Consider the following 12589-nt stretch of genomic DNA (forward strand, 5'->3'; position numbering starts at 1 on the left):
CTAAAAAAAGAAATTCATTTTGTATACTTGTTTTCGGTGGTGGCAGGGCCTTCCCGCAGGGAGCGAGAGCCGCCGGGGCCGTCTGTTTCGGGGGATGGAAACGAACAAAAACACCTAGCAGCGGGCCGCCGGCCCACCACAAGAATTATAGTTAAGGTGGCTCGTTGGCCGCTGACGCGCCCACGCCGAGTCGCGCCTCCAGTGCGCCATCTCGATGGGCTAGAAGTGATGGGGCGGCGGGTTGGGGGTCTTGTTGTGGCTGGCTGGCTCGGCAGCCACGGGCACAAACGGTGTTGTTTTCAGAGGGCTGAGAGGCTCCTGGTGTGAGGGTGAGGTGGGGCGGGGTGTGGTGGCGGATGGGCGTTAAAAAGTGTTTTCTTTTTACAAAGGATGCTAGGTTTTTTTTTCACCTTGGTAATCAAGGGGGTATAATAATAATAATAACAAATAATTGAGAATCAATTTGTTACTGCCCTGTTTTAATGTTATTCCTAATATGGGATTTTAATTGGATGTTTATTTGAACCATGGTGATGACTTCCCAGATCTTCTGTTTCTTTACGTCTTTACACCTGTATGCTGTTGCCGTTATTTATTCATTATTTGTTTTCTAAAATGTGTTACTACATAACGGCGATAGTGGAATAGATTTGCTATTCACAAAGCTATCATTCATATTTAATGTCCGTGGTTTTAGATTCTGTACCAAATGATAACTATGAGCCATCTGAAGCGGAAATTGTTGAATACGGGAAGTGGCTTGGCATGCATTTCCCTGAGGACAAGCCTTTTCTTTGGATTGCACGCGAAGGTTTGAAAGCTCCCTTACCAGAGCACTGGAAGGCCTGCAGAAGTGAAAAAGGTGAGTTGTACTACTTCAATTTCAAGAGTGGTGAGAGCAACTGGGATCATCCACTGGACGAGCAATTCAGAGAGCTACTTAAAAGCGAAAAACTGAGTCCTAGTCTGCAAAGTATTGCCAATGGGGCGAAAAGGCAGCACATGGAGGTCAATACAGAAGGAGAAGCCGTCGTGGAACAAAACGAACCCACGGAAGCTTGCGTGTATTCCTCAGGAGGAAAATCAACGATTCGAGAGTTGAGAACGCTCAAGTTAAAGAAGGAACTTCCAAGTGATCTTCGTTTGAACCCAAAGGCAGGAGGCATCTCTAGTTCTGATACTAGTGAGCGTTGCTTAGAACCCATTGCATTGGGGAAAATAAAGGGAGGTAAAGGTTGCTCTATCCTAAAACATACTAGAGAAAGTGTATCCAGTGAAACATCAGGCGGATGCTTGAGTTCTGAAAAAGAGGTTTTTCAAGCGGATCTTAATGATAAGTTAAAACAGTTTCAAGATGAAAAACTGAAAGAACATCGAGCGGCAATAGATGAGTATGAGATGAAACTGAAGGAGTCATGGCACCGATATCAGAAACGGCAAAGTGAAGAATATGAAAAAAAGTTAATTAGTTACAGAGATGACTTAGAAAGGAAGTTAATTGAAGAAAAAAATATAATAGAAAATACGTATACTGATAATATTCGGAAACTCACCGAGGAGGTTGAAGCTGATTTGAAATTGGAGACAAAACGAATACGCCACTCTTTGAACGAAAAGTATAAAAGGGAAAAAAATAATATTGAAAATGAATGGCAAGAAAAATTGGAGGATTTGAGGAAAAGCAAAATTCTGGAGTTCGATAGACTGCGTGATGCAAACCCCCAAGCTCTAATGGAATTAAAGCAAGGTGCAGATGAACTCGGGGAAGCTGCTTTGAGCTTTGTTGACACATACAAGAAAGCCCAAGACGCATTTCTTGACAACCTGACAAGTACCAACGCAAGTTTATCAAAACTAAGCGAAGTGGCACTATCTAAACTAATAGGTAGTGCCAGGGAATCTTACGATAGTGAACTGAACATTATCAAAGACTCGTTTAAATCAGAAATAGAAGATATGCGGCAGAAATTTTTGGGGCAGATCGGGCTATATCAAAGAGAATACGAATTGTTATTGCAAGAAAAGGAAAAGTACGAGAAGGAACGTGAGGCGCTAACAAACAGACGAAGCACACTATCGGATAATTCGGCTTTGGGGCATTGTGTAACGTGTGCGGCGCAGTGGAAAACGCAAGATTGCCAGCAATACCCTAATAGAGAGAGGCTAATAGAGCAAAAAGGAGACTGCATTCCGACAAATAAGGGGGATCGTGATCAAGTTGAAAAAGATACAGTAGGAGTTCGATCAGAGAAAGAGTTATTTGAGTCTGTTGTTGCAGATATGAAAGAAGCTCAAAGAAAAGAACTGGAGGATGTTAAGAGAGACCTTAAGCAACGTGCAGAGGAGGAGCTGAAAGCAACCTTGGATGAGGTTTGGCGGGAAAGGCGCCATCTACGTCTTGAACCTTCATGTGAAGACAAGGATGAGGTATTCTCCCTCCAAGGTAATGGAAATGTTTCTCCCGATCTGAAGCCGGAGAAGGAATTGGAGAAGGAGCGTTTTACCATCGCTTTATCAGATAATACACAGAAGGACAATCTTACCGCTGTTCTCATAGAGGCGCTTCGTACAGTGTTTGCCGGTTCACCGTTTATTCTTCCAGCTCCGACGTCTGGCAGTGCTGCTGCGGTTTCTACTTGTGCCACTGTTTCTGGAGGCGTGCAACAGACCAATGACAAACCATGCAGTAATGCAGCGTCCGTATCGATTCCATGTGAAACTGAGGTAAAAACAATAAACTCACAAAAGGATATTGATGGATTTCCTGTTTCGTTTCAGGAGCAAAAATTACTTCTTGCAGGAGAGCACCAACGAGTTGCTGAAGGGAGAAGATTTGTGGATAGGCAGCGCCTTAGTTTGGAGGAGCGACGATACCAGCTGAAGCTAGCTAAACACCAATGGAAGCAGGATGTGAGAGCTGCGAAAGAGGAAGGTATTCGGGCTTGTTCTAAACGAGGACGATTACTCAACAACATTCGTCTGACATTGGAGAATCAAGCAAGGGGTCTCGAGCACGACGAAGCCATTCTTCGCGATAGTGAGAGATGGCTGCTGATGAAGGAGCAAAGTGTTTATCAGATGGAGAAGAAGATCAGTGAATTAGAAGAAGGAAAAGGGTACGATACATCTATAAACAGTATTGACACTGTGGCGCTTATGACCGGTTTTTTTAAGCCAACTATTGTATCCTCTGGGTTTTGTTCACGCAATCTTGGTGCCGTGCAAAGGGTTGCACGCAAAAAGAGTTTAAACCCACTTTACACCAAAACGCTGGGTCAAATCGCAAGACGTTTAGAGGAGGTTACGTCAATAATGAACCGTCAGCAGCAACAACGAAATCTCCCTTTGCCCTATGAAAACTTGCCTGGACAAAGGTCTAGACAAAAATTGTCAAGGGGAACGGAGTTGCATATCAGCGAGAGTGCGGCATTTTGAGCATGCCACTGCATTATATTTTTATATATCCTTGCCTTTTATTAATGTTTCCTTTCCTTTTATTATATTTTTTTTTTGCTGGGATGGGTGGGACACTTACAGGGAACAGTTTATAGGTGATACGACTTTTTCCAAGCGACGAACTGATAATGATACTTTTTCTGCCTTTTCTTTTCCCGGATGAACTCCATTTAGAAATTGCCTGTATGAATACCACATTCCGCTTCTGAATAAAGCATGGACTGCTGGCGCATGCGCTGTTATTTTGCTCTGCTTTATAGGCATGTAAAGATGCTTATATTTTTATTTCCCTTTTCTTTCTTTCTATTTCCTTTTATTGTCCCATTTTTTTTTTTTTTAGGTCACAGTAAGTTGCTTTGCTTGTTTTTTAAAACCTTGCATATGAGGCCGCTAAGTATTGAGCGAAACGTCATTAAAAGAATAAAATAAACAAATATCAATACCAGTTCATACTATATACTGTACAGTGCAGTGAGTTTTGTGGCGAAGACAGAATTCTCTCATAAATAGGTTCATAGTTTTGGTGGATAAAGGCGTCGTCACAGATTTCTTTGGGGGAAGAAAAGGGACACGAGTACTTTTTTTTTTTTGAAGTTGTGTTTTCTGGAAAGTGGCATTGCTTCTGTAGAACTGGGGCGTTTGCTACATCGTGCCGCGTTGGGGTCTTTTAATTTTATTATTTGACTTTTAAAGTTCTTGGATATGGTGCGATGGTGACACGAAATGCGAAGCGTCACCGTACAGTTTTGAATTTTCCCCTGTCAAATGATTTCATGATGAGTCGTTACGGGTTGATCTAACCCTTTTTCTTTCCTTTCCTCTTATCGTAAATTTTGTTTGCCATTATAACATTTTCTTGTTTTCCCTTCTTTTTGTTAGGTTTTTGCTTTTTTTGCTTGGTACTAACACGGATAAAAAGAGGGAAACAATATTTGAAGAAAGGACATTACACTCAGGATATTTGGGCAAAAGGGGATAATATATCTGCGGAAAAAAGCTCATAATTGTAATACGCAAAATACGAGCTCTTTAAGTTGTTGTTGTTGTTAGGGCCTGTTATTTATTTATTTGGTGAGTATTACACAAATTTAAAGAACTAACTGAGTTTAAAGAAAGAAGAAAGGAGTAAAAGTGACAAAAAAAAAGGAATTTGGGTAGGAACCTGCCGGTGTGTGGACCTTGAGGTTTCTTAAAGGAAGCGTTATTTCAAGAAGCACTTTTATTTGTTGAAGCTTTGGAAGCAGGTGCCATTAATGTCTGATAACAGATGCTTCATCGATTGCACTGTACCGTCCAACGCCAGCTACACCAATGCGTTTGACAAGCATTCCGCTTTTTCATCTACACAGCTGCCGAATGCGTCTTCATGTACAAGGACTAACGTATCAGCTCAGCAAACCAGGGGAGGGATAAATGCATCGCAATACAATGAGGCACCTTCTGAAATAATCGTTCCGGAGTACTTTGACCAGGGAATTCTCTCGGTGTTGAATGACTCTGTGTCTTTCGGCGAATGTGAGACCTTTGGGCCCAGTGAAGGCCGATTTTCATTGCTTCCCCTTAAGGATGAGGCGAAAACCCTTACTCATGTACACAATGGCAGTGACGACAGGGAACGTGAGCACGACCTATCGCCTTCATCATCTTCCTTTTGGCATTCATACCCTTTACGAATCTCAGAGAACGTCGGGTGGACTGAAACATTGCCGCTGCCCGCAAGAGCAATCTCTTCTCAGACTTCTCACTGTGCAGAAACACGATCAGTGTGTGCGCTGGAAGGCGCCATCACTTATTCGCCATATTTATTCGTCTGCTCCTTTTTTGACCATTGGTGGGCGACAAACGGCGTCAATTCGCTGGAGCGTCCAATGCAAAAACAGCACCTCTGTGACACAGGGCATAGCATTACACCGTCCTTGCCTCCTGTACAGTTGCTCAAGCTACGGGGTCACCAACCTGAGTTGCAGTCCCAGTCCGCTAATAGCAATAGTGATTTGGTTAATAGTGCTGCTGGTGCTGCCCAGCGTGATACATACGTGGAGGTGCCAGGAAAAGTAACAACGGTGGCGAAGTCCAAAACCACAGGTACCCTCCCTTCCGACGAAGCCCGGACTAAGCGAGAGGCAGCGAGGGGTACATCGCTTGATGCAAACTGGAGCCACATGAGGGAGCCTCCGCGAAATGAGCTCGAAGGGAGGAGGTTACTCCAAAAGTCTTTGGATTCAGAGTCCTACTTTGCTCTCCGCCGTGAAGCACACAGGGCATCTTTAGCGTCGGTTCGGCACCAGCTCAAAGAACATTTTACGCAACCCAAAATTTAGTGCTGTCTTATTTTTGGTACAACCTAATTTTTTTTTTCTTTTTGGGGTGAGGGTTTAAGCTTTTTCCTTTTGTTTTTTATCCATTGTTTTTTTGTTTCGATTTTTTTTTTTTTTTTTACTAGTGGCCTCCTTCACCCTCTCGCATCTCATTCTCGCATCTTATCCCAAGCGCAATTTTTTTTCTGAATATTACTTCCCTTTTGCTTACCTTTCTCTTATTCCTAGTTAGTTTTTTTCTTTGTTTTTGGTGTGTTTTCCTGCTCTGTTTTTTTTTTTTTTTAACCACCTTTCTGGCTGACGTTTTTGTCCACGTACTTGTTTAAGGAAATAAAAGTTAAAAAACAACGAACATGCGAGAGAAAGAAAGTACTTATTGTTAGTAACACTTTTTTATTTACGGAGGTGCGACGGTCTTCAGTACTTCTGCATGTGGGAATGTTTCTCTCCTTTTCATTTGTACATCTGATGAAGTGATGGTAATTTATTATTTTATCTTGAGGCGTCTGCCCCCCCCCCCCCCCATCCTTTTTTTTTTTTTGTTCTTTCACTTTTTTTTTCTCTGCTTGGTACGGTGGGAGGAATTGGCGCTTGTTGTGTTCATCGCCTTCCTTTTTTGAAAATGGCGGGATTGAGAAGCACGATTCTTCTACATTTCTTTCCTTTGTAGTCTTCTCCTCTGACTTCTCTCAGACGTTGGTTGAAAGGAAATGTGGCACACGTGGAAAGGCCACGAGTACCCGACCAGGATACGCCGTTCGCGAACGGGAAATAATGAGGGGAAGAAAGAAGGAAAAGAAAGAGGAAAAAAGGTGAAATGAGGGGAAAAAAAGTATAATGCTGGGACACTGTGATAATGATCGCATTGTCTTTCAAGAACCAACCACAATGAGAACAACAACGGCGAGGACAGAACGTGTCTTGCTATTGGTTTTTGTTTTTGTGTGGCTTTGTGCTCATTTTTTATTTGAATATAGTCTGACGGGCTTTACCGGTTTGAGGTCAAATTATTTATTGCTATTATTTTATTTTGGGTGCATGCAGGTTTCTCTCTTTCTCATATATATGTTTGTGCGCTCAGCCCAACACCTCCACATGCGTTCGTTTCCTCCCCGTTTCGGTATCAACCCGTTTGCAGGTGTCTGTACGTGAGAGTCGCGCTGCAAGGAGGGGGGGGGGAACAGGTTATTATTGAACAATGAAAAGTGGAAGGTAACTGAAGAAAGGGAGGGTGGATAGATGGAGAGAGCGAGAGGGAGGGAGTTAAGTGAAGCGCGAATTGAAATGGATGCGAACGACGAGGACAAAAACGACGGCCAACACGACAGAGAGCGGAGTAGTAAAGGGACTGTGTATAACACAGCAGAACAGAACACGTGCAAAATAAAAAAAAGAAGCGGGTACGGAGGAATACACAGGGTTGGCTCGTCACGTCACATTATGAAATGAGGGACAAAATGTCTGGTGGTGGTGGTGGGGTATTGACATTAAAGTGTATAGACTTTCAGGTCTAAATAGGAAATAACACTGACGGATATTATTGCGTCCTTCTGCTCCATGAAAGGATGCTATTTTCGTAACGCTCCACGGAGGTAATGCGTGAGAACATTGACTCTGTGACAACGTCAGTCATAAACACATTTCTTGTTGTGAGACTACTTTTTCTATGCAAACTCTTATTTTTATTTGATTCTTTTTTTTTTTGCTTCCTTTTCTCCCTTCCATCTCACCCCCTTTTTTGCGTACTAGGGCGTTTATTTATTATATATTTGCATGGATATGTGTGTATGTATTGTCAAATCTACATAATGTAGTGCGTCTCTGGATTCATTACGACATTGTTTTACTTTTTTTTTGTTTTGTTTTGCGGTTTCATTCTGGTGATGCTGCTCTTGGAGTCAATGAAAACGCCTTCCCCGTCCTGGTGTTTATATATATATATATATATATATATGGCTGCCTGAGGGGAAGCCAACCACGAGAAGAGTCTACGGCTGGCTTCCACCATCCTTTTAATGTGTGTGCGTGCATGCGTTTTTTTCTAACCATGAAAAAAAAAATGTATATCACTTTGCATTTTTACTAGGCCTTCTTTATATGTGTGTGAGCTAATAGTCTATTTTTTTTCTGTATTAAGAGTTGAGTCTTTCTTGCGCCTGGTTTGTTTCCCTGATGAGGACTCTGCGTCTGACTGTCTTCCCTACGGTAGGGGTGGGTGGGACGATGTCACTGCGGCAGAGCAGGGGCGCAGTCGGAGAGCTCGTGGGCGTCACCCACGCCTGGTATACCTCTGCCTTTGTTGACTCTATATATACATATACACACTTATGCATACCTATTTATCTACTGAAGACACGTCTACATATCAATCTTTACATCATTATATGTACCTACTTATATCCGCGTTGCGTCCCTCTGGAGGAGATTAGAAAAGGACGGAATGCACACGGTCGGGGATGCACATTCACGTCCCCCCTTTTTTTCTTTATACCTTTTTTTTAGTAAATTTATTTTTATCCTGCTTTCTTTCCCTATATATATATATGATATATATATGATATATAACTATGTATTACCAAACCTCTTTCTTGTACTCTGACCCTTCTTTGTTTATTATTATTATTTGCTACCTTCCTTTATTTCAAGCGATACAGGAACGACCATTTTTTGTTTTTGTTTTTCCCTTGTATTTTGCTATATAACTGTATAACTATATGCATTCATCATTCAATTATCATCGTCTCATATATATATATATATACATATATATATATAATTCTGCTGGGGCATAGCTTTATACTTGATTCTGTCTGTTCGTGCCCCCCCTTTTTTTTTGTTCTCATTTTTGTCATTTAATACTACTCTGGTAATGACTCTCGGTAGCTTACGAAGGACGGATGTTGGCTGGGAAGGGTCCCGCAGAGGCAACGTGACTCCACTTATCTATTTTGCTGTTTGCGCCGTGGTGATGGCGATTGGTGTTTGGCGCTGTCCCCCTCTTTTTAATTTTATTTCTGGATCTGCCTGTGTGGTTGTTCTTCATATTCGTTGACGCATTCTTCTTCGAGGCACATTCCTTGCCAGTAGAAAGGAAGGCGTCTGAGTGCGATGGCCCACTGCCACTCAAACAATGAACACTGTCAAACTGCCTCCAGTGCGGGGCTAGACGTTTTAGACTTCGCAGATGATCTCACAGGACGAGCCGCATTTTCATGGATGCGTTCCCCGCTTGCTGGTGAGGATGGGATGGAGAACTGTTCGCACCAGCAGATTGATGACGTGGCTGACATGCCTGATAAGATGAAAGGAACACCGAACACATGTGTGTCTTCAGATCATGGCACAAGCTACCGTGAACATGGTTTGCATGGTGACACGCCAACTACGGGGTTGTGTGTGAGCGACCTCGCAGTCGTGTGCTTAGAATCCATCAATGTTACCACCACCACCACCGCTGGGACCATCGCCACCCACGCCCCTAAATCTGTGGTATTCGGGTCTGTCCTTTCCCGTTTGGGACTCACGTCATCAATGCTCTCTTCTCTTTCTTCCTCACCGTTACGATGCGATGATGAAAAGAGTGTGGGGCATTCTGCCTTTGTCGTGGAATCCGATCAAGAGAAGGACGATGGCTGTGATTACCTGAATGACCCTAGCAAACCGCGACCATCAACAGCTAGTACCACGGTCATGGGTCCTGGTGTCATTGCCGCATGTGAGTCAGCGGCAGCGACGCCCCAAAAGAACGTGACACAGAAACAGTTGAACGAAGCGTGCTCATCTGATAAGGATGTGAAATTCGCAGGGACGGGCAAGGAATTGTACACAGCCTGGAAATTGTTGGCGCCGCGGCGGAAAGTGGTACAGCTTCGCTCCATGGCTCACAAGTATGCGCTGGAAGTCGTGCGCCAACGCTACGGCGGCAGGACTGTGGCTAGTTTATCCAAGCAATTTCCAAGAGGATCGTGGTGTGCATTGAGAGGGGAAATACCCCCTTCCCCTCCCACTGGGTGATAAAAAAGAAAAACTGTGGCCTAGAAAGCTTCTTTGAAATGGTGCGTGTTTTTCTACCTTCTTCCTTGGCATCTCTCTTTCTTTTTGTGTCCCTTTGCGCTCTGCTTTGCTTTTTTTTTGTTTTAACCTTTTTTCGTTTGTGGTTGCAGCTGAGTTCGCTGATCTCTCTGGCTTTCCTCCCTTCCTCCCTTCCTCCCTTTATCTCTCTGGTTTGCCCTCTGCACCTCGTCTCCCCCACACACCCCGCGCATAGCTATGCGCGGGGTGTGTGGGGGGACGTGCAGAAAAAGGGGGATCATTTTCTTGGGCTGACGAGTGCAAGAGTAAGCAGCGCCAAATATATATATTCATTTACTCATAATATTATGTATGTTATATATATATATATATAATGTATAACAAGATAAATAATTGTGTGCGTGTGTATCTCTTCACGGAACTGTGATATGCCTACGGTCAGTGTGTGGGGAATCATGAGAAGGCGCGTGTGCGCAGCGTGTGGGAGGTTCGGATATATATATATATATCTGCACAGAGTAAAATGGCTGATGGTTTCTCTCCAACAACCACATAAAAGGAGAAGGGGCTTGTCATGAACGCTGCTGTTACTTTTCAAGAGGCACCATCGCCATCAACGAAGCACATCAAAAGGGCAAAGAAGCAGCAAAGGGGAAACGCGAATGCGGTAACCCGTATATGTGTGTATTGTGTATAGCAGCTGGGACGGCACGTGACGGGTGGGTGGTGGTGGGGCGATCATACACGACACGACCATAATACGTCATCCTTGTCACTGCGGTGTCCGCCGCGCTTTTCACAGCCCCCGTAAGGTGAAGTTACCGCCTCTGCAGTGCGGGGAAAATAGACAGAGTCGCTGCAGGAGACTGCCGCGTAAGATGCAACCCAAGCTAAGGAAACAGAAAAAGAGAAGGCAACAACAACACACAGGTAGAAAGAAAGGGGGGTTGTCAGTGATACAGATACATGCGACGGTAACGCGATGAACGTGGTACTTCATAAGTTGCCCTTAAGTGGAACCAAAAACAGAAGCAGCCAGAGTAGAAGAAGAGTGGCAAAAAAAATTTCTTTAAAAAAAGAACGTCATGAATGCGTGGATGAGGGAATTGAAAATGGAACAGAATACATCGTGTATGTATGTATATATATATATATATATGAGGAAGTTAGTACCAGGGTTCTACTTTTCTCTCTTTTCCTTTTTTTTTGCTTTGTTTTGCATGTACTTTTTTTTTTTGTTCCTTCTGTGTGTGTGTTTTTTTTTGTTGTTTGTTGTGTGTGCGCATGCGGTTTGCTTATTGAATGTTTTCGTGTTTTTATGCTTTTGCTTTTGCTTTATTCCCCCGCTCTTAGCGTATAATGTCAGTGTCTCCGTGCACATATATGTCTATATCTATGTATCTAATATCTACACTATATATCTGTATATACATACATCTTCATCCATATATATATATATATATATATATATATATATGCATATAAATTACCCCCACGCGAAGAGAATGTTAGAGAAAACCGCAAGAAAACGAGAAACACATTTAAAAAAAAAGAGCGTTTTTTTTTGTTTTCTGTATGTTTTTTCTTTCTTTTTACCTCTTTGTTTGGTCTTGTTTGCATGTTTCCCCATTGTCTGGGTGCCGCATGGATCGGGTTCGCAGGAGGAGGAGGAGAAGTAATGCATGAGAGAATGAAACACACATCGCTGCATCTATACTTATTTGTAATGTATTTGTTCTTACGGTCTTATATATATATGGAATTGAATGGACGCGTGTTTTTTTTTTTTTTGTGTGTGTGTGCGACTTAACAAGGGTGTGTGTGTGTGTGTAAAAAAACACAAGCAAGGTTGAAAAACAAGCAAACAACAACAAAGAGATGGACGTTGTAAGGATATCTGTATAATAATGCAGTACGGCCACGCGCCAATGCTGTAATATTCACAATTTTGATGACGTTTTTCTCATCCTGTTGCTCCTAAAAAAAAAAACGGCAACAGCAGAAGTAAATCATAACTACGAGGACACGTGTTTGCAGTTAAAAACATGAACTGCGTTGGTGTGTGTGTGTGTGGTGAGAGGAATGTACATAATAAATGACAGAGAAAGAGAGGGGGAGAACGAATAGATGTACATAAATACATACATATATACATATACAAATATATATATATATACACACATTATATATCCATATGGTTATATATATATATCTTTATTTACGGGACGGGCTGAAGGCTCCTGATGCACGTTTTCACTTTTTCAAGAGCTCATTCTGTGTACCTGTGCCCTGTGTACATTCTGTGTACCTGTGCCCTGTGTAGGGACACACGGATGAATAGAACTACGCCAGAATTCAGGGGAAACCAAAGCGGTGTCAATGGGAGCGAGAAAGAGAGGAGGGCTGATAACGGTGCTTAGAGTTTTGAACACCCCATTACGTCTATCCGTGAGTGTGATATTTGGGTATTTCCATCAGCCTCCGTTTGTTTGTCTGTTTGCTTGGGATGGGAGTGCTCACTCTTGTTTTTTCTTCTCAATTTTCCCTGACATTTTCCTTGGATGGATTTGTGTGCGGCGCCTCCAGCTACTTTATATACATCTCTTCCCCCTCCCCCTTTCTCCCATCGGGTGTGGGTTTTGATGTCGTTTGGTTCCTGTTCCTGTTTTTTTTGTTTTTTGTTTTTGCTTTTGAGTTTGCTGCTCTTTTTTTAATTTTTGCGTTTGTGTCGTTGGCCTTGCCCCCCCTCGTGCGCCTCTCGTCACCGGCTGGCGCTTCCTCAC

The 12589-nt window shown here is 42.9% G+C and overlaps 4 protein-coding genes across 4 annotated transcripts, besides 19 other annotated features; all 4 read left to right on the forward strand.

Annotated features, from left to right (window-relative positions):
• TraAM80_08761 (uncharacterized protein) lies at nt 1-327 on the forward strand (the record flags this gene model as incomplete). The annotated part of the gene is made up of 1 exon (XM_029385489.1): nt 1-327. A coding segment is annotated over one exon (327 nt), but the record flags the coding sequence as incomplete, so codon positions are not given.
• A 101-nt stretch (nt 328-428) lies between these two features.
• Nucleotides 429-452: a microsatellite.
• A 229-nt stretch (nt 453-681) lies between these two features.
• Nucleotides 682-3435, forward strand: TraAM80_08762 (uncharacterized protein; the record flags this gene model as incomplete). Its single annotated transcript, XM_029385490.1, has 1 exon — nt 682-3435. The coding sequence occupies one exon, from the start codon at nt 682-684 to the stop codon at nt 3433-3435; it is 2754 nt and encodes a 917-aa protein (XP_029234637.1).
• Nucleotides 3436-3736: 301 nt separating this feature from the next.
• Nucleotides 3737-3794: a microsatellite.
• Nucleotides 3795-4709: 915 nt separating this feature from the next.
• On the forward strand, nt 4710-5777 carry TraAM80_08763 (uncharacterized protein; the record flags this gene model as incomplete). Its single annotated transcript, XM_029385491.1, has 1 exon — nt 4710-5777. The coding sequence occupies one exon, from the start codon at nt 4710-4712 to the stop codon at nt 5775-5777; it is 1068 nt and encodes a 355-aa protein (XP_029234638.1).
• Nucleotides 5778-6006: 229 nt separating this feature from the next.
• Nucleotides 6007-6057: a microsatellite.
• A 245-nt stretch (nt 6058-6302) lies between these two features.
• Nucleotides 6303-6334: a microsatellite.
• Nucleotides 6335-6998: 664 nt separating this feature from the next.
• Nucleotides 6999-7037: a sequence feature (G-rich).
• A 575-nt stretch (nt 7038-7612) lies between these two features.
• Nucleotides 7613-7641: a microsatellite.
• A 62-nt stretch (nt 7642-7703) lies between these two features.
• Nucleotides 7704-7728: a microsatellite.
• Nucleotides 7729-8306: 578 nt separating this feature from the next.
• Nucleotides 8307-8347: a microsatellite.
• Nucleotides 8348-8518: 171 nt separating this feature from the next.
• Nucleotides 8519-8549: a microsatellite.
• A 333-nt stretch (nt 8550-8882) lies between these two features.
• Nucleotides 8883-9788, forward strand: TraAM80_08764 (metaciclina II; the record flags this gene model as incomplete). Its single annotated transcript, XM_029385492.1, has 1 exon — nt 8883-9788. The coding sequence occupies one exon, from the start codon at nt 8883-8885 to the stop codon at nt 9786-9788; it is 906 nt and encodes a 301-aa protein (XP_029234639.1).
• A 175-nt stretch (nt 9789-9963) lies between these two features.
• Nucleotides 9964-9986: a microsatellite.
• Nucleotides 9987-10125: 139 nt separating this feature from the next.
• Nucleotides 10126-10186: a microsatellite.
• Nucleotides 10187-10938: 752 nt separating this feature from the next.
• Nucleotides 10939-10965: a microsatellite.
• A 25-nt stretch (nt 10966-10990) lies between these two features.
• Nucleotides 10991-11080: a microsatellite.
• Nucleotides 11052-11087: a microsatellite.
• Nucleotides 11088-11251: 164 nt separating this feature from the next.
• Nucleotides 11252-11283: a microsatellite.
• Nucleotides 11284-11363: 80 nt separating this feature from the next.
• Nucleotides 11364-11400: a microsatellite.
• Nucleotides 11401-11430: a microsatellite.
• A 499-nt stretch (nt 11431-11929) lies between these two features.
• Nucleotides 11930-12027: a microsatellite.
• Nucleotides 12028-12443: 416 nt separating this feature from the next.
• Nucleotides 12444-12533: a microsatellite.
• The last annotated feature ends 56 nt before the right edge of the window (nt 12534-12589 follow it).

Source organism: Trypanosoma rangeli (genome assembly GCF_003719475.1).
Source record: "Trypanosoma rangeli strain AM80 chromosome Unknown Tra_15.4_contig_00460, whole genome shotgun sequence".
NCBI classification, from domain to species: domain Eukaryota; phylum Euglenozoa; class Kinetoplastea; order Trypanosomatida; family Trypanosomatidae; genus Trypanosoma; species Trypanosoma rangeli.